Source organism: Diadema antillarum, unplaced genomic scaffold, assembly GCF_040938485.1.
Source record: "Diadema antillarum isolate AM-2024a unplaced genomic scaffold, OU_Dant_1.0 scf00000068, whole genome shotgun sequence".
NCBI classification, from domain to species: domain Eukaryota; kingdom Metazoa; phylum Echinodermata; class Echinoidea; order Diadematoida; family Diadematidae; genus Diadema; species Diadema antillarum.
This window is the reverse complement of record NW_027270957.1, coordinates 1,103-24,735: the sequence shown is the minus strand read 5'-3', so window position 1 is coordinate 24,735 and position 23,633 is coordinate 1,103. Positions and strand designations below refer to the sequence as shown.

Sequence of the window (23,633 nt, the reverse complement as noted above, 5' to 3'; positions counted from 1 at the left end):
AAAAAAATTACTTTATTCTCAACGAGGTAATACTTTCAAGCCGACCAACACGACCATGGTCCATGCAATACAAAGGGTTCTCTTGGTCTCTAGACTGCCGGATGCCCCTTGTGATACAGTATACTGCGTCAATTTTTGTATTTTTTTTTTTTTTTTGCAGTTATATTTTTTTTTCTGTATGAGGGGACTGTATTCTATAGTCCTATCTGTGTATACGAGTGTTTCATTGTATTTCTATTTTTTTTTCTGGTGGTGGTGGAAATGAAATAAATCATTTTTATAAGTACGTGTAGGCATATTGGTTCCATGACATATTAATGTTCAAGCTCGAAATGCTAATGTTGAAGCTTACATAAACCCTAACCCAAATCATAACACCCACGGTGACCCTAATCCTAATCCTCACCCTGCCTTTCTTACAAGAACCAAAAGCCCAATCAGACCCATGATGGTAATTCTACTTTCAGAAAGATATCAATGCCGGAGCATATGTCCTGTCACCAAGCATAGTAGTACGTATTCTGAGCTTTTCTCACACTATCTTAGTGAAATTAACTGCTGGTATAGCAAAGGGTGGAGGAACGATTTTTTTTTTTTTTTTTTTGGTAGGGGGGCTCAAGGGCCAAATAGGACACTTAGAAATGAGGACTTTTTTAACTTAAAAAGGGGAGTTTTTGTTTTTGTTTTTTTTTAAATGGGGCAAATGCCCCCTCCCCCGTTCCGCCGACCTTGCATATAGTTATGTACTGTATTAGCTATCTATATTATAGTAGCAATAGATCGAGAATAGATGAGGGAGGGCGGAGTGCCCCTGACGAATTTTGCAAGACCTTTTCTTTTCTTTTTCCTTCTTTTTTTGCCTTGAATCAATCTGTTTAACACACACTATAAATGTAATTTTAGTTACTTGTGAAAGGAATCTCCGCTCCCCTTCTTTTCTCCTGTTTCTACATCCAAAAGCAGCACATGAACCAGGCATTTTGCAACATAGATCTATGCTACTTTAAGTAGAATTTGCGAATTTAAGAACATTTTTCGATTTCCAAACTCCGATGGAGACCTTGGCATAGATGCCAGCCTACTGCCGTTGCATCCCGTCGTCGATCTCCCTGCATGCTCCGTAGCGCTACACGTTATCGGTACGGTCGCTAGTCGAAATTTGCCCGGACCAAAATGGCGAACGCCTCCTTCTATCGGTCACAGGGATTTTACGGAGTCCGCCCTCTAGTGTTCTTAGTATACATCTCTATGATCTTGGTATGGAACGCGCACTGTATAATACATGTACAACATCGACTCTTCGTCCACCGGCTCCCAGCAGCTGCACTCGCCGTGCGCCATATACAACACACACTCACTTTGCACACACTGCACATATCACATACACAGTCCTGTCTGGCATGTGCACATACGCCTACAAATAACATACTCGTTGAATCGAGGGTACTGAATTCGAGATTTTGGCTGAGATACAGAGATGTTTCCTTTCAGCTCTAGGAAGTGAAGCATGATTCGAACTCTACGTTCGTCCTCCACAAATCCACTGGTTACATTTCGAAACCGCTATTTCAACTCAGCTGTGTACACGTCCAGACGTAGTTTTGTACTACTACCACAGCTTCAGCGGAGATCTTTCAAGGTTTCATCGAGCTTAGCAGTAAAATCAACCACCACGATGTCAACAGATTCTAAGCGTGCGAAACTCGAGGACCCAGCAGTGACTAATTTCAGAGAGTACCTCCGAATAAATACTGTAACCGAATCAAATCCCGACTATGGTAAGATTCCCTGGCATATTCGTGAATGACATATTACTGAATACTACTTTATCTACATTGTCCCTGGTTTGATTGTTGCACCCCCCTCCCCTGGCCCTGCGGACACTCCATTGTGCATTGCACAGTTGTTAATTACCCACTGTAGGCCTATTACCTGAATTCCACCTACGATGATGTCAAGTAAATTAAGCGAAGAGGGCCATTCAAAGGATTCAGTCCCGAGCTTGATAAGTTCCATACCCATTTTTAGCCATGTGAATACGTGAATGATGCATCCATACCATGTCCATGGTTAAGCGGATGGCCAGTTTATACAGTTTTTACAGATTTTCTCTAGAACTGGAAGTGATTGAGCTAAGTTAATACAATGAGTCGGTATATTGATGACTGTTGTTTCAAGTTTGTTCATGGGAGAATCAGCGGTGCCCTCCCTACCCCCTCCACCCCCTTGGGACCCAAGGAAGCAGGATGGGAAAATTTTCATCTTTTTGCTGAAAACAACATAATGGATTTTCACCAAACTTGTCAAGTAGCATTCCCATAGCATAGGGATATTAAAGATCTCAAAGTGTTTGAATGGGCACCATGCTTTCCTTGGGGGCCCCAGGGGGTCCAAACCTCCTAAATTGATGAATGTTAAATAATTAATATTTTTCTCTAGTTCTAATCAAAAGTGATAGGGCTTTAAGTCTTTTTTCCCAAGCTGCATAATCCAACATTCTATAAAGTACAGTGTACTTGGCAGGTATTTTTACCAGTGTGATGGAATATGTAAATGGACACCATGCCCCCATTCTCAAAGCTACCCCCACCATAAGTTTCCAATGTTCAAGAATGCATGGAAGGTGAACTTGCGATACTCAGGTGAGCATGTGACCCGCGGGTCTCTTGTTTAATATGGGCACAGTTCATCTTTGACTGTTAGCCTAAGGCAGGTTGAATTGTAAACCGCGGCAGCAACCCCAACACGTTACAGCGCCCTGCGCCAGGGTTAGTTGGATTGCAGAATCAGCTGATACACAGACTAGTGTACAAACACATGTACTGTTTTGTATCACAATGTATACAGAAACATAACTATACACAGCTCAGTCACTGTAAGTAGCTGTATTCGCACAGCATACTCACAGTAACAGCGTCTGGTCGGGCTAAACAGAAACACAACATGACTAGATGCGTTTGAACATGCTAGAGTACGTGGGAGTATAGTAGTGAAATGACTTGAGGATGTTTTAATATACAAATGATGCACAGGATAGAGTGCGTTAGTGGAGGCGTAGCATCTCCACTAATGCCACGAAATAATCCTGTGCATCATTTGTTTTATAAAATGGGTCGAAAATTCGAAAACAAACGGCATTTTTCAGCGTTTTTCACGTACCTTTGTGGGTCAAGACGTCCGAAGATGTTCGTCCCAAACATTTACGCACGTCGCACTCGGAAATCCCGCACTTATAAGTATGTGGGGGGTTGGGTTTCTGGACACTTAAGTTCCGGCATGAAAACTTACTTATTTTACATAGAATATGCACCCTTTACCTTAAAGACTTGATATAGACTCCTCATATTGGCCTACTAGACAACATACTCTGAAAACGGCGTGAGAATTAACCTGCTAAATCGTTGGATTTGCCCTTCAAAGTGACTCCATGTACGCGTCCGGTCCCACAACGCTTGGTCTAGGTACTGTATGTATAAGAGTATACATACGCCACACATGTTATGCACAAGGGAAGAAAGGCCGGCTGGCCGGCAGCCCGAACTAGAAGTTGTTTACAGGATTGACAGCGCGTATGCATGCAATTCAAAGGAGCCGCCGCGTGCACAGACGATCGGCAATAGGATTTAACATGCAGTGCAATGGGACTAGAATAACCAAAGCACACGTGACTCATTTCAGCGCTTCCTATTGGCTACATTCTTGAACCCATTTTATAACAGGTGATATTGATTGTCGAACAGAATCTTATTTTAAAAAAGTTTGTATGTGATGTCATATTTTGGCACATTCTTTTTCTTTTCAGCTGGAGTTGTCACTTTTCTGAAGCGCATGGCTAAGGAGCTTGGCCTCCCAATACGATGCATAGAGGTAAGTCGTCAAAGCAGTGGATGAGTTGTCCCTTTGCAAAAATCATATTACATATTAACTATACACAGCCCAGGAATGTGCACAGCGTACTAACAGCGTCTGGTCAGGCTAACTTAATGTTGATATTTTAACCAACAATGCAGGGAGCTTCTCGGGTGAAAGAAAACCGTGTAGGATAGCAATCAATGGCAAGGCTTTTAATAATTTGATTGACTTTCTTCATGACCTAGTGGATTTCTAAAGATCCAATATAATGCCTTCATTTGTTGTGGGTACACTAACATTTTATGTTAAGTGGATATCTCACCGGCTTGGAGACTAGGTGGCAACTTAGTTGTGACTTGAGTCTTGCTGGTCATAGAGATGTCTCCGCGATGTCTTCTGGAGACTACCCTGGTCCCCAGAGAGTCGAGAGAGAATCAAACAGGTTCAATCTTTTTTTTTTTTTGTAGACTTTTTCCAGTCTCCAGCTGGTCTTGGACACATCTCCACAACATCTCCTCAGTTGTGGCCAAGTCGTTGAGACTAGTTTGGTTGTGGGGATGTCTCTGCAACCTTGTGGGGACTCCTGGCAACTTACCGACAATGTGGAGACGTGGTGGAGACATTTCTGTGACTGAGAAAAATTCTTGGAGCTTAAGACCAACTTTTAAGCTGAATGAGCCTAATGTTACATTGTGCTGATGAATGGAAATTACAAGTTGAGTTTTGAACTATTTTCTCTTAATAATTTCCAAGCACTGTCCCTGGAGGCGCGTCAGGGTGAGAGACCTGCTGGGAGTGAGGCTTCCGATTTCCCAAAGTGAGCGCGCAGACTGCCGAGGGGCGTGTGCACACAAGCAGAGCAGTGTGCGCAGAGCCAGTGGTGGGCGCTGGCATGAACATGAGCAGAGCAGTGTGGATAGCTGCAAAGCCACTGTAAACTTGCCCTGGTGAGCTTGCTACCTAGCCGGGGCCAGTGGCGCTTGTAGCCGGCTAAGTGCGCACCGTGCATTGCCACAATTTTTTTTCCTTCTTTTTTTTTCTTTTGGAGAGGCTTAAGAAAGCGATTTTGGGTCGGGTGAGATTGATGTGTATGTACCCACTCTAACATTGAAACACATGTATGTTCAGTGTATTGCAAATCTAGAATAATTCAGAGGGAAGAATAAATGTTTTTGTATTCTTTTCTTTTTAAATTCATGGTACTGTATACGCCGAATATTTTGTGAGGTTTTTATTTTCACGAATTTCAGGTGCTATTTGCGAAATTAATGACACACGAAAATATTGACTCTGATCCTGATGTGGATGTAACGTACACGTGTACATTTCTCCGTTCAGTACAATACTCCACGATCGTGTATTTAACCACTCGCGAAATCGTTGGGAATTCGCGATTCGCGAAAATTTAGACTCGCGAAATATATGGCGTATCCAGTATTCAAGAAAATTAAGTGATGCTTTGTCTGAAAGCAAATAGAAGATTTGTGTGACTTTGTGTGATCACCTCATGTCATCATGCACAGACTGTATACCACTGACATTGATAACTCATTTACTTTCAAACGTAAAAATGAAAGAATTGGTGAATTTTTGACTCTATGTATATTTCAAAGATTTCATTGCAATACATTCAAATTTACTACTCTTCATTAATTTAGGGTGTCTACTGTAGTCAACTAAAATATGGAGTAAAGATTCTTTGTAATGTCAAGAGTATCCATCTCACAAGAGTTCTGTAATGCTTTGTAATTCAAACTTTCCTTGTGTTCCCCGATTTCTCTTTGCCAATCAGGTCCATCCAGGCAAGCCGATTGTGGTTATAACGTGGGAAGGCACGGACCCTTCACTGAAAAGTGTCATCCTCAACTCACACTACGATGTTGTGCCCGTGTTTCCGGTGAGAGAGGAAACAAAGCTTTAATGTTTAGATACTTAGTTGTATGCATTTATAGTTGTTGCTATGTAGGGCAAACTCAAAGCTAGTGTTCTGGTGGTCAGTAACACCATCTTCTGCATAGTTCTGTGCTGCATACTGCAAGTCAACCAATCTTTCAAGTATTTGGGCTTCATTGGTTGTAGGTATCTTTCCAGAAATGATGCCATTGTTGACCCTTTTGGGGTAGGGTCAATTTAATTTTCTTCTTGATAGTTTAGTCAAAAGTTAGGAAAATTCTTGAAAGGCATGCTTGTGATAGTGTCTCTAGAAAATTATTGTTGAAGATGGAGAAAAGGTCATCTTGATGTAGTACCAAGTACCAAAATCACTTTTAGTTACTTTGCTTGCCTGCCAACGAGATGAGTTAGCAATTCTGTTTGCACAAGAAGGGCATGCCTAACTGGATGTTATATTTTTAAATGTCAGGAACACTGGGATTGCGATCCCTTCGAGGCTAAGAAAATGGAGAACGGAGACATTTATGCGAGAGGATCCCAGGTAAATTCCCTACTCAATATCCTGTTCATTCTCAAGCTCTGTGATATTAGAATGTGTAAAATTGTATTAAAGCATCTTTCGAAGCTATTTGCACTCATTTTGTTTTTCTTTTGCAATGAAGAGCTGTGTATTTCATATTGAACAAAATATTCTCTCAGGGCTTCAAAGTCAATTTCAAAGGGATGTACTGAAACTGAGATTGAGCTATTGCTTGGATGAGTGGAACATGGTTTAGTGATGGGGATGTATTTGTGCTGAGTTTTCATTCATTTTCTCTCTTTTTTGGGGGGGGGGGTGCTTTGTTGCATTATAAAAAAATTCAAAGTATATGGCACAGAAGTAAAGCTGTTACTTAGTTATTTTGGGGTGTCCCTGTGAAAACCAAATGACAATGATTTTATTAGGTAAAGATATGAAACTTTGTCATACCATCTTTTTTAATAGCATGACGATGTGTGTTATAATGGAAATGATCGAGTAATAATCATCATCATGCTGCATTGATCATGAAGCAATCAAACCAGTCATTGTCATTCTTAGAAATGAACAGAGAAGAGAAAGATGTTGGTTGACATTATATACAGTGTGCTGATAATGACTTTTATCATTTGTTTGTTGTTTTTGAAGAACTCTTCCCAACAGCTATCTATAATCTATAATGTACTTTTTGCTCGTTGTATTTGCAGGATATGAAATGCGTTGGAATTCAGTAAGTACCAATGTTTTAAACAGCTGCATGTTATTGAAGTTATCTCAAAGTCAATGATAATACATCCTTGAAAACATGCTGTTTTACACTACATGTGCAGGTATAACAGGATATCAACTGTACTCAGATAAGAGTCAAAGGCTGGCACCTTTCCTGAAACAGTGCATTACATTTTAATGATTTCCTAACCTTTCCATGAACACCTGGGCCCCATTTTATCAAAAGATAAAATCGATTTTAAATTTCCGTACCACACAGGTTACCTTAGGCTTACAGTTGAAATCAACTACAGCTTGTATATAATCAATTTTAACTCTTCATAAAACAGCCATGGGGGGAAATGTGCATTGGCTCTTTATCATATGTAAATGAAAGCTGTATATTGCTTGCTCTACAATGCATTAACATTTATGGCTCTGGAGATGGTACTCCTCTATGACATTCAAAGTTATTTGCTCCGTTGATTTGTCTAACACTCAACAGTGGCAGATTCAGAGGGGGGCCGGCGTACGCTCCCCCCCCCCCTTTATTTTTTGCTAAAAACAAAAGAAATAAAAAGAAAAAAATGAAATGAAACCCGGAAGTGGCGCCAGAAATGTTAGTTGCACCCCCCCTTTACAGAATTCCTGTATCCGCCCCTGCTCAATTTTATACACAGATGTGAAATAAAGCCCATCTCTCTTTCTTTGTTTTGCAAGAGATTTTGCTGAATCCTTGCAGAGTGTAATTAGAAATTAAAGGACAAGTTCACCTTCATAAACATAAGGATTGAGAAAATGCAACAATGTTAGTAGAACACATCAGTGAAAGTTTGAGGAAAATTGGACAATCGATGCAAAAGTTATGAATTTTTAAAATTTTTGTGTTGGAACCGCTGGATGAGGAGACTACTACAGCTTGTGAGTCATATGCGTACAACAGTATAAAGAAAATATAAAGAAAATTCAACATATTTTCACTTTTTTTCACATAATAAAAGAGCACTTGACTTGGCTCTTTCTAAAGGCAGGGGGAATAATATTACCCATAACATTTGTCGGTAACGAGTCGGGGGAATGTGAACTTTTTTCATAAGATGAAATTTTGTGAAATTCTCTTTATATTTTCCTATATTGTTGTACGCATGTGACATCTAAGTTATTCACACACTGCAGTAGTCTTCTCATCCAGCGGTTACTGCACAAAAACTTCAAAAATTCATAACTTTCGAACGGATTGTCCGATTTTCCTCAAACTTTCAATGATGTGTTCTGCTAATATTGCTACATTCTCTCAATCCTTATGTCTATGAAGGTGAACTTGTCCTTTAAAGATGTGATAGGGTTTGCCCGAGATGGTACCACTGAATTCTGATACATGTTATCTTCCTGCCAGATACGTCGAAGCCATCCGGCGACTGATTGCAAATGGTGTGCGGTTGAAGCGAACGATTCACATCACCTTTGTTCCAGGTAAGAGCTGATGGGCTAGAAATCTCTGCATTATAAACTGAATACGTTAACCTACATCCTTCACTGCGTAAGGCCCTGCTGATCTCTAACTGTTATCACAATTGTACGTCCCCAATCAGAGGCATAACATTTCAAAAATTGAAAACCAAACTTGCTGAGATGCTAGCATTGCCCCTCCCGAAAGTTCCAGTAAATGGTGCTTTATACACCCCCTCCCTCTCTCCCTTCCCCCCCCCCCAAAAAAAAAAAGAAAGAAAGATAGAAAGAAAGCCAGTAGCAACAATTTCATAATCTATATTTTGATCTCAGGATGTAGGTGAAACATCTGATATTATTCTTAATATTTGTGGTTGATTCCATATTACTGTAAAACGAGAAATGTTCGCGTGCATTTTATTTTCGCGAATTTCGCGAGCGTGAAGATTCGCGAAATTAAAATGCACGCGAAAGTTCTTTTGTACACTATACGCACTGAATGCCAGTGGCAGTTCGCGAAAATTTCATGCCGCAAAAAAGGCCGTCGGCTCCAATTCGCGAAAAATTAATGCCGCGAATATACCATGTTTTACAGTACCTTATTACCACACACACACACACACACACATGACACACCTCCAGTTTAAGCACCTCTCACGGAGCCTTTTGGAGGACAATGAACATCTACCAAGTACCAACACCATACACACATACACACACATGCACACAATCTTACGGAGTGTAAGGTCTGTACAGTAGTTTGGCCTTATATGCAAATGGTCATTGATGCATTTTATTTATCCTCGCTAATGTGTGTGTTTTCAGATTTGTATATTTTAGTTTGGTGTTTGTTTGTCTTTTGTCATTGCAGATGAGGAGACTGGTGGTATACATGGGATGAAGGCTTTCGTGGAGACACCAGAGTTCAAGGCACTGAATGTTGGCTTCGGGCTGGATGAAGGTCGGTTCAAACCACCTGTTAGACCAATAATATGGAAAACCTTCATCAGTTATAGATATACACTTCAACAATAGAATTGGAGCTTCTCCTATCCTTTGTATTTGACCTGCTAGATTTTGTCCACTACTGTGGCCTTCTCCTGCCAAATTATTATTGTCTTACCTTTGTCGCTTATCTGTAAAACAGTGTGTTAATGAGGCATTCTCTTTTTAGACTGCAAATTGTGTGATGTAAAAGGTTTCAATTGAATGTTTTAACTGCTACAATGTATGCCATAAGCCAAAAAACATATTTTAATGTCCAGGTGTCTAAAGCTATCTGTGTTCATTATACTTGTGACCACCCAGCTCAAAACCTACAAAAAGTCACAGAATTTAAGATTCTCCCTAATGGACCAAATATGTTATTTGGATTGACCAATCTAAATTTCTGAAGTTTGTTTTACCTAGTAGAGTAGTCTTTTATCTAAGGTAATGACAAAATTTTGTGACATAAAATAAAACTGAAATCGAAAAATTAAGGAGTTTTTCTGAAACATATTTTGTGGGACAGACAAATTGATACTTCTGCACAGCATGCCTGAGTGACTTTAATCTTTTAATCCTCTTTTTCTTCCTTTTCTATAAAATTGCATCTAATACCTCTCTCATATTCAAATCACTTTTTGAATGAGTTAGGATATAGTCCAATTTCAACAAGTTATAGAACATATTATAGCCTAGAGCTTACTCTTAAAAACTATGTAGAAAAGTGAAAATTCATGTTGGCTCGCTTTTTGTGGGTTTTGAGCTGGACAGTCACATATGTTGGTTTATCTTGGAGTGCAGAGTACTGATCATTATCTTGATGATTAAATGTCATGCAATGGTTGGTGTGATTTTGTGCCTGATAATTGAAGGTCGAATTTAGCATCGTTTGGGAATACACGCCAGTGGTCAATCTTTGTACTGTTCAGAGCATTACCTCAATCTGTGATCTATATCTTGTGTAATTTGAAACTCATCAGATCCAAAATCTCCAGTTAAAAATACAGAATTAATGTTGCATGAGTGGGTAAAATACTGGAATTAAATATGCTGGGCTGCATTGATGACAAACTAGTAACTTTAACCCAATTGAAACTCTCCTTGCAACAGGAAATTAGCTGTTACGATTGTTGTCAAGCTATTTGTAGTCACTGGAAGTTGCTGCTAGGGAAAATCTTATAAATGATGGGCCCTAGGTAGATTTTTCCTAGCCCACAGTGTAACTACCAACCTAACCCATGTGCTGGCATTTTTGTGCAGTGTACCTGTAGTAATATACATTATATGAACAAATTCTGAACAGCAGATTTCCAAATTGTTTATGTGCACTGCCAGGGCTTGCCAATCCAACGGAGAAATACACACTTTACCATGGCGAGCGAGCAACATGGTGTAAGTAGGTTGAGGCGGGTTCAAAAAACCCTTGAAAGGGCAGTATTTACATGTGCAGCATGGCTAACTTATTTATATTTCTTTTATTTCAGATGTGGGCACTAAACACCATGTACTTCTAACAATCCTCTGCTTTGCTTCTAACTTGCCTCTAACCTCTCTGAATGCATGCCTCAAGCAGATATTTGTCATATTTCACACAAATATAGGTCTTTGTCATATCTTGCATATATATATATATATATCATGTGTCAAATCTGAACCAGCATATGGCACTGCACATGCTGATATTTTCCTATACATACACTGTATGTTTTTTGCAAATGTAATGTAATTTGATTTGATATTTGTATAAGTTGCTAATTTTGTGCTTTGTGGTCTTGTCATTATCATGATGATAACAAAACAAAAAACAAAACAAAACAAAAATAAGACAAATTCACAAACTTTCAGAAGAAAATGTAACTTCTCAAACAAACTTTTGTTGGGATGTTGCTTGAAATAAGATCAAATCTGGCAGAAAAAAAAAGTTAAAGTATTCCAAGAATTTGAGCAGGGACCTCATGTAATATGTGTGTGGCATTGGGGCTCTACTGTTAGTATTTACTTGATACTCCCAAACTCAGTGTGCAGGCCTGATGCTGTGCATGCATGTGGACAATTTTTTGTTCTCATTTTTGTCAAAATTCACAAAAATAGAACCACTGTGAAAATGTCAGCATGTACAGTATATTGACACCCTTGCATGTCTATTTCTTGTTTTTCACCCGATAGTTAATTCTGTTTACCAGATGTTACTCATACTTTCAACACATACTTTCATACTCTTAGGACTTGCCAACCCCACTGAAAAGTTCACCCTGTATTATGGAGAGAGGGCCATTTGGTGTAAGTAGTCTATAGCAGAGGTGGTCATAACTAACAGATCCAGACTTGGCGTGATCAGATGTGTTGGAGGGCTGGCCTTATAGTGTTTTCTTGATTTATACATTTTACATCATTTATTTCAAACTTTATCTTTCCAAGTCGTGACATGGCAAAGATTTTATGATCTTTTCTATCCTTCAAGACACAGGAAGTCAATTTCTTCACTTATTAAGCAAAGTAACACTGCATGCCTTCTTTGTTAGACAAGCAAGGAAAATGCATCTCATCCCTTGCTTCTCACTTTACCTAGATTTAAGTGTCCAAAGTGCATTCTTTGAAATATTTTTTGCAACATACATTCAAATGTCATTAGCTGTCATTATCATCTAATTATTATTGTTATTTTTATTTCAAATATCTTTATTTTTATTTTTGTTATTTTTATTTATTTATTTTTTTATTTATTTTTATTTTTTATTTATTTATTTATTTATTTTTTTTTTTTTTGGGGGGGGCTCATATCAAATTGAATTTCATCACAGATATCATCCAGGTATGCATGATTTTTATTGTGGATTTAGATGACTTGAGTTCTAACAGGTAGAATCTTAAAGACAGTATTAGAATATGACTTTGATTCTAAGTATTGAAGTTCAGAACATTAGGGCTGATGATGAATAATTATTTGAGCAGATAGCTGAAGAGAGCTCCCCAAAAGAATCTTTTCAGCTCACTTGAGCCAGGGGACAGAGTAAGCTGTTGCAATCTGTTTTTATTTTTCTGTTCATTGGGAATTATGTGCCATCTGTTAAAACTTGTTACACTTTTATTATATCTTTCTGTTTTTTTTTCTTTTTAACTTATAGTCTGATGTGAGCAAACTTGGCAGGATATCATTCCCAGGTGTTTGGAATACAAAGTTGTTCAAATGATTCAGATGACCCCCATTTGGGTAGGATGGGGAGAAAAAGGCTTAAAAGTTTATTGATTTTGAAAGACTTAAAGAACATCTTTTCAAAAAAAAAAAAGCAGTAGTAATAGCCATATTGGGCCACAGAAAAAAAGAAACATATGCAATACTTATAATTGAATAGTTCAACATGTATTTGTCAATCGTGTGCAATTGCTTGAAGCATCCTCTGTATAAAATTCAGCTGCCACATCATGTTTAATGTTAACCCCTTGTGAGAACTTCAGTGATTTTTCAGTGGAGTCACAGGTCGTTACTGCACATTGGCAATGTATATGTCAGTGGAATACTAATGAAATACCTTCCTCTCTCTCTCCTCCCCCGCACCCCATCAACCAGGGGTTGAAGTGACCTGCACAGGGAAGCCTGGCCATGGATCTCAATTCATTGAAGATACAGCAGGGGAGAAGCTGGTGAGTTGCTGGTCAGCTTCAATTACCACAATCTACAGTATATGCCGAATATTTCGCGAGGTTTTTATTTTCGTGAATTTCGCGAGTCAGGTGCTATTCGCGAAATTAAAGACATGCGAAAAAAGTTGACTCTGATCTGGATATGAATGTGAGTAACACATATACATTTCTCTGTTCAGTTTAGTACTCCATGATCACGAATTTAATCACTCACGAAGTTGTTGGGAAGTCCCGATTTGCGAAAATTAAAACTCGCGAAATATATGGCGTATACAGTATCTGCTTTCATGTTATATTTGTTACAAACCTTAAGGTTCTTGATTTCATCAGTTGAGAACCAGAAGGGCACTATCGCATTCGAAGATTTTGGTGTTAATAAAAACGAAATGGTCAACTTTCATAAAATAGTTTATTTGGTCAAAAGCAGTATTCCAAATAGAGGGTAAAATGGAGCCCTTGTGGTTTTCATTTTTAGCATTTTACTGAAAATTAAGTTAATTCGAATTGACACTATAATGTAGAGGAGATTGAGCCCTACAACATGATACCAATAAGTCAGTGCCCCACAAAATTGCGATAAAGCCCTTCTGATTCTCAACTAACAATATATTAGTGAGCTTTTTATCTGCAACACTATATCCTATGACGCTGCTATTAGGCAAAGAATTTTTTTCTGTTTTTTTGCGCATTCGAGAGAAAGCTGTTTCCATTTTCCAACATGGGAGGAGGCATGTCATAACCATTAGCATTTCAGGTGTAAGTGAAGCTCACTTTCATTACGCACTTACAGGGAACATTAGAATAATATGGACTGGCCTTACAGGGAATACAACATTCATTTCCTGACCTGGAATCATATTGCCCAAATCAGAGACAAGGCATTCAAAGAGGGAAAAACAAATACTGTATATGCCATTTATTTAGCGAGTCTAATTTTTCGCAAATAGGAACTTCCCCAACAATTTCGCGAGTGGTTAAATTTGCGATTGTGAAGTACAGTACAAATCGAACAGAGAAGTGTATATCTGCATGTCACATTCATGTCGAGATCAGTAATTTTTGTGTGTTTTTAAATTCGCACAAACCTAGTACCTAACTCGCGAAATTTGCGAAAATAAAAACCTCACAAAATATTCAGCATATACGGTAGACTATAGGGCAACATACTATTTGTAATACTGGATGCATGGGTAGCCATCTCTTGCTATTAAGAATGCACGAACTCTTCTGTGCACAATAGCATGTATACAGATCTATCCCATATATTGCCTGCCATTTTACATGCAAAATCTCACTGACTTCCGTCAGCTGACACAAGCCATTTTGCAGCTCATGGTTTTGTGTGCTTGTCAAAGTGGAAGTAAGATATAAAAATCTCATTGTTCAGATGACGGATGTGGTTAATAAATTATAGTGACAGGCAAACCCATCTAAATTGTTGTTGTTTCTGTGTCATCCTTATCTCATATGTGATATCTGGAACTCAAGTTTTGACTGATTTGCCTCCCAAGTAAAGCCATTGAGAATGATAATGTATGTAACGTCTGCTAGCCTCCATTGTAGCTAGAACAAGCACTACAAGCAAACCAGTGGTGTTTGCTCATGTATTGCTCTATCCTGTTCCACTTTGGAGTTGTCCACTGTGCTGCAACCAAGTGGCCATAAAAATTCCAAACATGTTTCCCCTCATGTGAGGAAAAAGACCTACAGTCAACCTTGCCTATTAAAGTCGACCTCGCATAAGTCGAATTATCGCCTACGTCAAAGGTCTTTTCTAGTCCTCTTCTCGTTATATTCTGTTTTAATCCCTCAAATATGTCTAAGACAAAGCTATTTTTTCAGTCCAAATAGATTCGACTTGGGCAAGGGTGACTATACCTTTACCACCCTCTATGGTATGGTATTGATTCATCATTATTGCAGTTTCTGATATGGTGTAGTTGTCCCCATTTGTTACAGTATTAAAGTAAAAGAATCCATATCAGTACAAACTTAACATTTCTATATTCTTTTATTATTCTAGCAAAAAGTCATCACTACATTCTTAAACTACAGGGAGGAAGAAAAAGCCAGGTAACATATTTTATTCTCATTTACCTTTCATACCTACCTAAATAATGCAAATCCTCTAGATGATGGCAATTCTGTGATTTCTCGAAAAGATTTTACCTCTGGTTTTGTATGAATATAAAGGTCAGCAGTGTTCCTGACTGGCCACTTTGTCACTGCAGTATATATCATAATTCTATGTGTCCAGTTCATAGAAAGTCACCTGAATGACTTTGAATATGATAATGTGAAGAAAAAAATATATGAAAAAAGTATGTTGCATGTAATCATCAGCATGAACAGCACCATATTAAAATGAATGCAGTATGGCAACACTTCCCTGCCTGCCTATTGCAGTAGACAACCCACAGTAATCATGAACCTTACCAACTGCTCATTTTTTACTGTTGTAGCTGACAAAGAAGATGATAGTAACAACCAGTATCTATCTGCTTCCATCTTTTCTCCACAGGGCCAAGAAATGTAGGATGCTTGGGGAGGTAAACACCTTGAATTTGAACAAGATATGGGTAAGCCAATCAATCTTGATTTAATCCTGAGAAAATATCAACAAAAGAATTTACTTCATTAGGAGAGCTGTCTTTACTTAAAGCCTGAAAATCAATTTAGCAAATTAATTAAATTTCAGTGATATTGAGCAGCTTGTAACAAACTGTATTGAATAGTTTGAAACTCGGGTAAAATGTTGTTCAAGAACATTGTGCTGTTGTCTAATTACATTTTGCTACTTGTGTGTTCATAAATTAGGGTATCATAGACACAATACTTTTATATTTCTATGAAGACTTTGTATGTCAGTTTGGGGAGTATTATCCATATAGTGGCCAAAATGAGCAGAGATATTTGATGACCACATGAAATTCTGAACACCTGAAGATGTGGATTGTGAGAAAAAGTAGATGGTAGTTTCTTAGTGAAACATGTCATACATAGAATGGGCAGGAAACCTAAGCCAATGTGTATTTATGTTTGTATTTTACTATTGTATATCCTTTTTTTTTTTTACTTCAATGTCCACCAGGGAGGAGTGGCACACAATGTTGTGCCAAGTGAACTGTTTGCATTCTTTGATCTACGGGTCTCTCCATTCACTACCCCAGAGGCAAGTATCCTTCTTTTGTCCTCCTCTCTTCGGGTTTGTTTTTGCCTTAAAAAAAACCCAACAACAACGTTAAAAAAAAAAAACCAGTGAGAACATTCAAACTTTAATGTCAGACTGTTGTATGAGATTAGTCTGTGAAAGCTTTGTACAACTTTTCAAGTTTATTTCATACTGTTGGTGATTTGGCTGTAAAATGCAGATGCTAATTTCTCAAATATTTTGTGATTTCATCCTCCTGCTAAGAAAACAAAATATTCAAGAATATGCTTCTAACAGTTTCACTCAGTTGATAAGCACCAAGGTGTATGACCTAAGTGAAATTTTATCATAAAGGGAGTTTTAAGAAGGATCTTTATTCATACCAATATACAAATGATGCACAGGATAGAGTGCATTAGTGGAGGCATATAGTGCACTCGAGGGTATTTACAATTGTGAAACATGCACTACATTGTAAATACCCGAGAGTGAGCTACGCCTCCACTAACGCCACAAAATAATCCTGTGCATCATTTGTTTTATAAAATGGGTCGAAAATTCGAAAACTAACAGCATTTTTCAGCGTTTTTCACGTACCTTTGTGGGTCAAGACGTCTGAAGATGTTCGTCCCAAACATTTACGCACGTCGCACTCGGAAATCCCGCACATACAGTATAAGTATGATGGGGGGTTGGGTTTCCAGACACTTAAGTTTCCGCATGAAAACTTACTTATTTTACATAGAATATGCACCCTTTACCTTAAAGACTTGATATAGACTCCTCATATAGGCCTACTAGACAACATACTCTGAAAATGGCGTGAGAATTAACCTGCTAAATCGTTGGATTTGCCCTTCAAAGTGACTCCATGTACGCGTCCCGTCCCACAACGCTTGGTCTACTGTACTGTACAAAGTGTACGTATAATGAAGTATACATACGCCACACATGTTATGCACAAGGGAAGAAAGGCCGGCCGGCCGGCAGCCCGAACTAGAAGTTGTTTACAGGATTGACAGCGCGTACTGTATGTATGCATGCAATTCAAAGGAGCCGCCACGCGCACAGACGATCGGCAATAGGATTTAACCACGGTGGATTTAACACGCAGTGCGATGGGACTAGAATAACCAAAGCACACGTGACTCATTTCAGCGCTTCCTATTGGCTACATTCTTGAACCCATTTTATAATATCAAATATGCAAGTGACATTGTAGTGTGCAGTTTTTGGAGGAGGTCACTTTACAGAATCCAGCAGCAATTTCCTCATGTTAACCATGTCAACAAAATGGTTGTTTTAATCCACAGGACATGATAAAGAAATTGGATGAAATGGTCGAATCAGCTGGACCAGGTGTTTCTTATGAGCTCTTAAGGGTAAGTAGACGCTGAAAACAGTGGAAGAGAAATCCATATCATTCTGCGCTCACCCCACCCTGCTTATGTAGACATATTCACAAACACAGAGACCCACACCCATCACACATATGCACAAACATAGTGCAGCATTCAAGTGGATTTATCATGATTACTGACAACTATTAAATTTTGCTATGAAACATGCTATAGATGTACCCTGAGGCTTTCAACCCCAAAGGTTGCCATGAGCATTTTTGTGTGTGAATTGACATTTGAGTTAGGAATAGTCGATGCAGACAGCCATGTGCTACTCATATGAATTTTGCAGCAAGTCAAAAATAAAATCCTTCTTGTGTATCATTCATCATATATACAGACTGATATTCATATGAACTAAAAGTGACGCATGAAAGATTTTGAGCAAAATTATTTCTCAATTTTTGTAGGTAGGACTACGTGTTGGTTTGATGCTTTATTACTTATAGAATATTGCAATTTTTCAAAACATGCATTTCCAATCATCTTCCACCCTATGGGTTAAGCTCCACACTCTTATATGACTCCTTTTTTTCCTAAACCCCACCTCCCTTCTTCATCTCTCTTCTCACTATATTTCTCTCTCTCTCTCTCTCTCTCTTAATTTGTCTTCTTCTTTTTTTCCATTTTTACTCTTTCATACTTCATTCAGATTGATCATATATACAGGTATAAGCACTCTGTTTTTGTATTTCTGCATAGATGCTTGTGTCGAGACATGTTGTGATAAATTGTTGTTCCAAGGACGAAATATTTTGGTGATGTAATGACTGTCTCATAGTGTATGCCAGGAAAATGATCTTGATTATGCTCACTTACATGCAAGTTTACATTCTCGTCATTCCTGCATTCTTTTTCTGTGTCAGGTAATAATACAAGGATTGAAGACAATACATGTACAGTTGGTGCAACCCTCAAAGCAAAAGTTTCAGTTGGTAGCTCATGTTCATTTTGAGAGAATGGTTGAGTATAATATTGTACAAGTCATACTTTCCTGATCCATTATGTAAGAACTCAATATCATAATGAATTTGATTTCAATTGGTCTCATGCTCTGTGAGCTTATATGATAATGCTAGTACTGCATGTGGGAGCCGGAATCTTTGGAGCATAAACTATGGGAATCTCCGCTTATTAGAGCCAAGGGGTTAACGACACACATTTGTAAAGAAATGTCATGACTTTACTATTTTCCAACCATTACAGAAAGGAGTCTGCTTCACTACACCACTGGATGATGGGAACGCCTGGTGGCAGGCATTCAAGAAGGCCTGTGATGAGGAGTGAGCTTAATAAAACCTTGCTTACCTTTTCTGTACATATGTGCATCTACGTGCGTGTATGTTTTTCAAAAGAGCAGATGAAACAAAAGCTGTTAATGGTTGTCTTTTTCCTCCAAACATTCATACATATGCCCTTGTCAAGGAATGGCTATCTTTGACAGTAACATATGGTGGGAAGTTTGGAAATTTCATTTTTCATAGATTTTCCTTTTATTCTGTCTTGCAGACCAATGCAAAACACATCTTTGCAACCAGTTTATGCACGAGAAAGAAGTTCTGTCAGTCATTGCCCATTTAATTAATGTATCAAACGAAAGGTTGCATCTTGAATGATAACCTTTTCATCGCATTTGTTTATTTTACTTCTCTCTTAATTCACAGCAGCTCCTGTTTGTACACATTGAATTATAGCCCATAAAAAGAATTCATTTTCCAGCTGTTAGTATTAAGGTTTGTCTGAGAATGCATGAACCCATCATGATTACCAGGTCTAATTTGGCTTTTTGTGCTTTACAATATTTATGGTTTCTCATCATGGTCATCCTTTTTTGTCCCTGTAGACATGCAGAAAGTTTACTGTTATTTGAGATATTATGTGTAGGGTGTTATTTGAGATATCATGTGTAGGGTGTTATTTGAGATATTCTATGTTGAGAAGACTGGAATATTTTCAAATCGTAAAAAGTTAAAAGCATATCTTTATTTTTTGATAGCGATTTCTAATGTATATTTTTTTTGCCAACTCCTAGGAAAGTTGAGTTGCAGATTGAGATATTCCCTGCTGGAACAGACAGCAGGTTCATCAGGGAAAAGGGCATCCCCTGCCTAGGCTTCTCCCCGATGAACCACACGGAGATCCTCCTGCACGACCACAACGAGCGGCTCAACGAGAACGTCTTCCTCCGCGGCATCTCGATATATGAGAGCATCATCCCCGCCGTCGCCAATGTGCCGGATGCGTAGAGTACTCAGAGCTGCAACGGCGCTTTCGTCCGATACGTAGATTGGAAATACCCAATCAGATTGCCGAGCTGACCCAGTGTGTTGAGGCACTTGTAATGCATTGATAGCTTAGGTGCAATGAGGATTTTTCAAACTGTTGAAGGGGATAAACTTGTCATCAGAAGGCACACCTATCATGTGAGACATAATGGTTCAGTACACACCAGTGAAAACTTTCTGGTAAAATTATGTGTCGACGTGTGATATGTATGTTCCACCTAATGAGTGCTAGTATATGGTACATTAAGAAACAGGACTAGAATGTTCAAGCATTGATTTTCCCTTGGAAAATGTGGCTGTACATGATATATTACATTGGCAAATTTCATGCCTATATATGCAGAGGCAATAATCTCATGCCATTGATTGTTAAAGAAACAGTTGTGTGCCTTGAAGTAGTATGTTACCGCAAGAAAGGGATGTCAATGAAAGTGCCTACCGTAACGCATGACCTGAATGACCACTATAGTGAAGCATTGAGACCCGGTGTAGTCATGTGTAACTGATTACCATGACAACAAATTTTCACAGTACTGTGATAACACTTCCTTATAGATTTACCACATTTCTATGATCTTTGTTGATGATCTGTTATTCATTGTGATGCAAAGATCTAGAGTTCAATGGTCACTGCACTAAATTCTCAGTGTGATTCACTGCCCCAGAATTATTATTAAGCAAGAACTGGATGAAACATTCAGGTTACATTGCATAACTTTTTTATCTCTGTAGGCATGTGCTCTGATGTTTATGCATAGTTCTCGAGAAGAGGCTAGGAGTGAATTAAAGTGAAAAACGACTCGTATTGTTCAAGTTGACTTTACTATTTGTAGAGTAATGCTTATCAAAGAGAATGGTGGAAGAATTATTGAGATGGGACATAAATGAGGTTATGACTTTTTGTATTTACGTGTATGTACTTTTTAAAACAAAATATTGATCTTGGTTGCAACCACATAAGAAATAAGATTTCAGGCAATAATACTAGTATCATCACTTTATAACTTTCTCTGTGATGTGTACACCAAAATATTAAAGTCTTTACTTTAAACAATAAGTTAACAACTACTACACCCCCCCCCCCCCCCCACTTTAAGAATCATAATGGTTAAGCTTTTCTATCATCATGAGTGTTGAATGCAAAGGGTATGGGTTTCCTTTTTCTCAATTTCATCACTCAAAAAAAGAAGAATAGGAAATTGATGGAGATTTGAGTACAGGTCAGTGGGAGACTTTAAGAGACAATAAATGACCTCATATAATTATTATGTGTGGTTGCAAGCAGTATCATGTTCATGAAACATGGGAGTCTTCAAAACCCTCTTTCATTTTTTGTCTAATTTTTGTGATAGTTGTACCATTGTGGATTTTTTTCTTGCTAATTTCACTCTTTGTATCAAAGTCAATTTGAATTTTGAGTGGTGTTGCACGTTGCAACTCTTTTTGATATCAAGTTTCACTTTTGGTTCTGTGAACCCTTAAGTCACTTGTAGCATGGCATGAGAACAGGAAGCGTCATATCATGTCCGTTCTTATGAAATACCCTGAAACCTCAACTCATGCCTCATATTTTTTCCTTCCCTTAATGATATTTCATGCGTTACAATGAAATATGAATTCAGAGGACTGGTGCACTATGCAGGGGAACCTCGTCATAACGTGCTGCTTGTTAGGACCACTGATATTTCCTTCTTGTATCAGGTATCTCAATGAGGGATAAAAACTAGATAATATGAAAAGGAATTGGGACAAAATTACCTTGTTATATCAGGTGGTATCTGACGTTGTTGTAATGAGGTTTTACTATATATTGACAGGTGCACAATACAATTGTAGTCTGCTCTTACAGAGTGTTTGTGGTAGCTGATGTAGCCAGCTGTTCCAGATCTACGAATTATGTTGTGCAACTGCCATATCATGTACTTATAAACTAACTTGCTGGTTGAGTGGCTTTTCGTGATATATCTGCTTTATTGAAATGTTCATGTTTTTAAACATTTCTAGCGTACACAGTGATTTTAGCCTTAGACGTAATGCTCTTTTGTATACTCAAGAAAATGTTTCTTTTTGGGGGGAGGGGGCATAAAAAAGATGATGAAGAAACCATGAGAGATAACCGACCATGTAGGAATGTGAAATTCAAAGTCCCCTTGTTGGTTGCAAGTCTAGAGAGAACCAAAGTGATGATGTCACAGTCTTTTGCTCTTGCTTGGATTGGAACAAGGTACATGCATAATCATTCAGGCCAGGTGAGATTGTTTGGAACCAGCTACCACGGCAATGAATGGCTATGACATCACACTTTGATGCGCTGTTTATATGATGGTCTTGCAATAAATCATTACGCCGAGAACAGGATGATTCGAGACCTATTGAACATCACTTGTGAAGGTGACCTCAACTAAAGCCATGTAAATGAATATGAAAAAGCATGTCATTTTTCCTGTCTGTACACAGAATTCACACATACATGTAGTATAGGTCTTTTTATGTTTATGATGTATCTATGGGAGTATCCTTGTACAATTTCGTTTTTCTTTTTAAATGTCAGAGGATTTACTCTGTGAAGCATGTGCACGAAGGTTATATTTGCAAGAGATGCAGTGTCATCTTTATGGGAACTATGTGATTGCAAACTTATTTTTGTTCAAATGCTGAACTTGTATTGATAGCCCATTGTTATGTTGTATGTGCTGTGTCAACAGCTTGTTTACAGTGACTGTATCTTATCTACTCTCAAAGTTATGTTATGGAATGTAAACTTCATCAACAACAAAACAAAAACATAAAAAGACAAACAGTTACATCTAGAGCAAATGCATAAAGGGGTTATGATGTCTGCAAAATTTCAATTTACTTCTGAGTTCACCACAATATATTGACTTTTTATACAGTGAAATCTCATAATACACCGTACACAGCATCAAAACACCAGAGTGGTGTTATCATGGGAAGTTATTTTCTTGCCGCAAAGGTCCGGATATTTTGTAGTATTTCATTGTCATTGTTTTTCAAGCTGTGATATAGGGAGAGTCCGCTATGCATAATTGTATTAATGAAATCTCTATGAAAATGACATGCATATTTGAGCTCTGATGTGGAAGGCTGGCAAATACAACTAAGATCAATCATATCGTTCTCTTATCATGCCAGACAAAGGCAAAATATCAGGCACAATTGTAAAGCCTGAAAATTGTCTTTATTGTGCTTATTTGGTATGACCCCCCCCCCCCCCCCACACACACACACCTTCTCAAAACAACAAGAATTATTTGTAATAGTCATATACCACATTGGTAAATCAATACCTGTACTTGAATATTCACAGCAGTTTGTGATGAGCCTTAGATTATGAAATTACTTTTGATGATCAACACTATGATATGTTGTATGTGAAATGTTGATTCTGTTTGTTTTTTTTTTTCTTACTTTCATATTGGGATGCCTGGCATCTATGGATTAAAATTCAACATCATGTACAAGTACTTCACCAAGTCTCCAGCATGTGAACTTGATGCTTGTTTGTGACTAGGAAAAAAAAATGTTTAATGTGAGGAAGTGAGAGATAATGAAAGGAAAGATAGAGGAGGATGAGGAAGAGGAGAAAATTATGAGTATGAAAGAATCAAACAATATTGAGTGAGATTGAATTAACATTTTCTGACACACACTGGAATGTCACAATTGGATGTTGTGAGCTGCAATTTTCATCATTGCGTAAAACTTTAACATAAGCCTTTAAAGGG

General features: G+C 38.1%; 1 protein-coding gene across 2 annotated transcripts; it reads left to right on the top strand.

Moving 5' to 3' along the window:
- The first annotated feature begins 1,373 nt into the window (after positions 1-1,373).
- LOC139716661 (aminoacylase-1-like) lies at positions 1,374-23,322 on the top strand. Of its 2 annotated transcripts, none has more exons than XM_071628186.1 (15): positions 1,374-1,778; positions 3,803-3,867; positions 5,645-5,749; positions 6,215-6,286; positions 6,973-6,995; positions 8,370-8,446; positions 9,294-9,383; positions 11,633-11,689; positions 12,978-13,051; positions 15,075-15,124; positions 15,573-15,630; positions 16,143-16,223; positions 17,516-17,584; positions 18,809-18,885; positions 19,635-23,322. In XM_071628186.1, exons 1-15 carry the CDS (start codon positions 1,508-1,510, stop codon positions 19,846-19,848), a joined length of 1,383 nt encoding a protein of 460 aa, XP_071484287.1. In that variant the 5' UTR covers positions 1,374-1,507; the 3' UTR covers positions 19,849-23,322. The 2 variants fall into 2 exon arrangements, with proteins under 2 accessions (XP_071484287.1, XP_071484288.1); XM_071628187.1 differs by lacking the exon at positions 11,633-11,689 and adding an exon at positions 10,745-10,801.
- Positions 23,323-23,633: the final 311 nt, after the last annotated feature.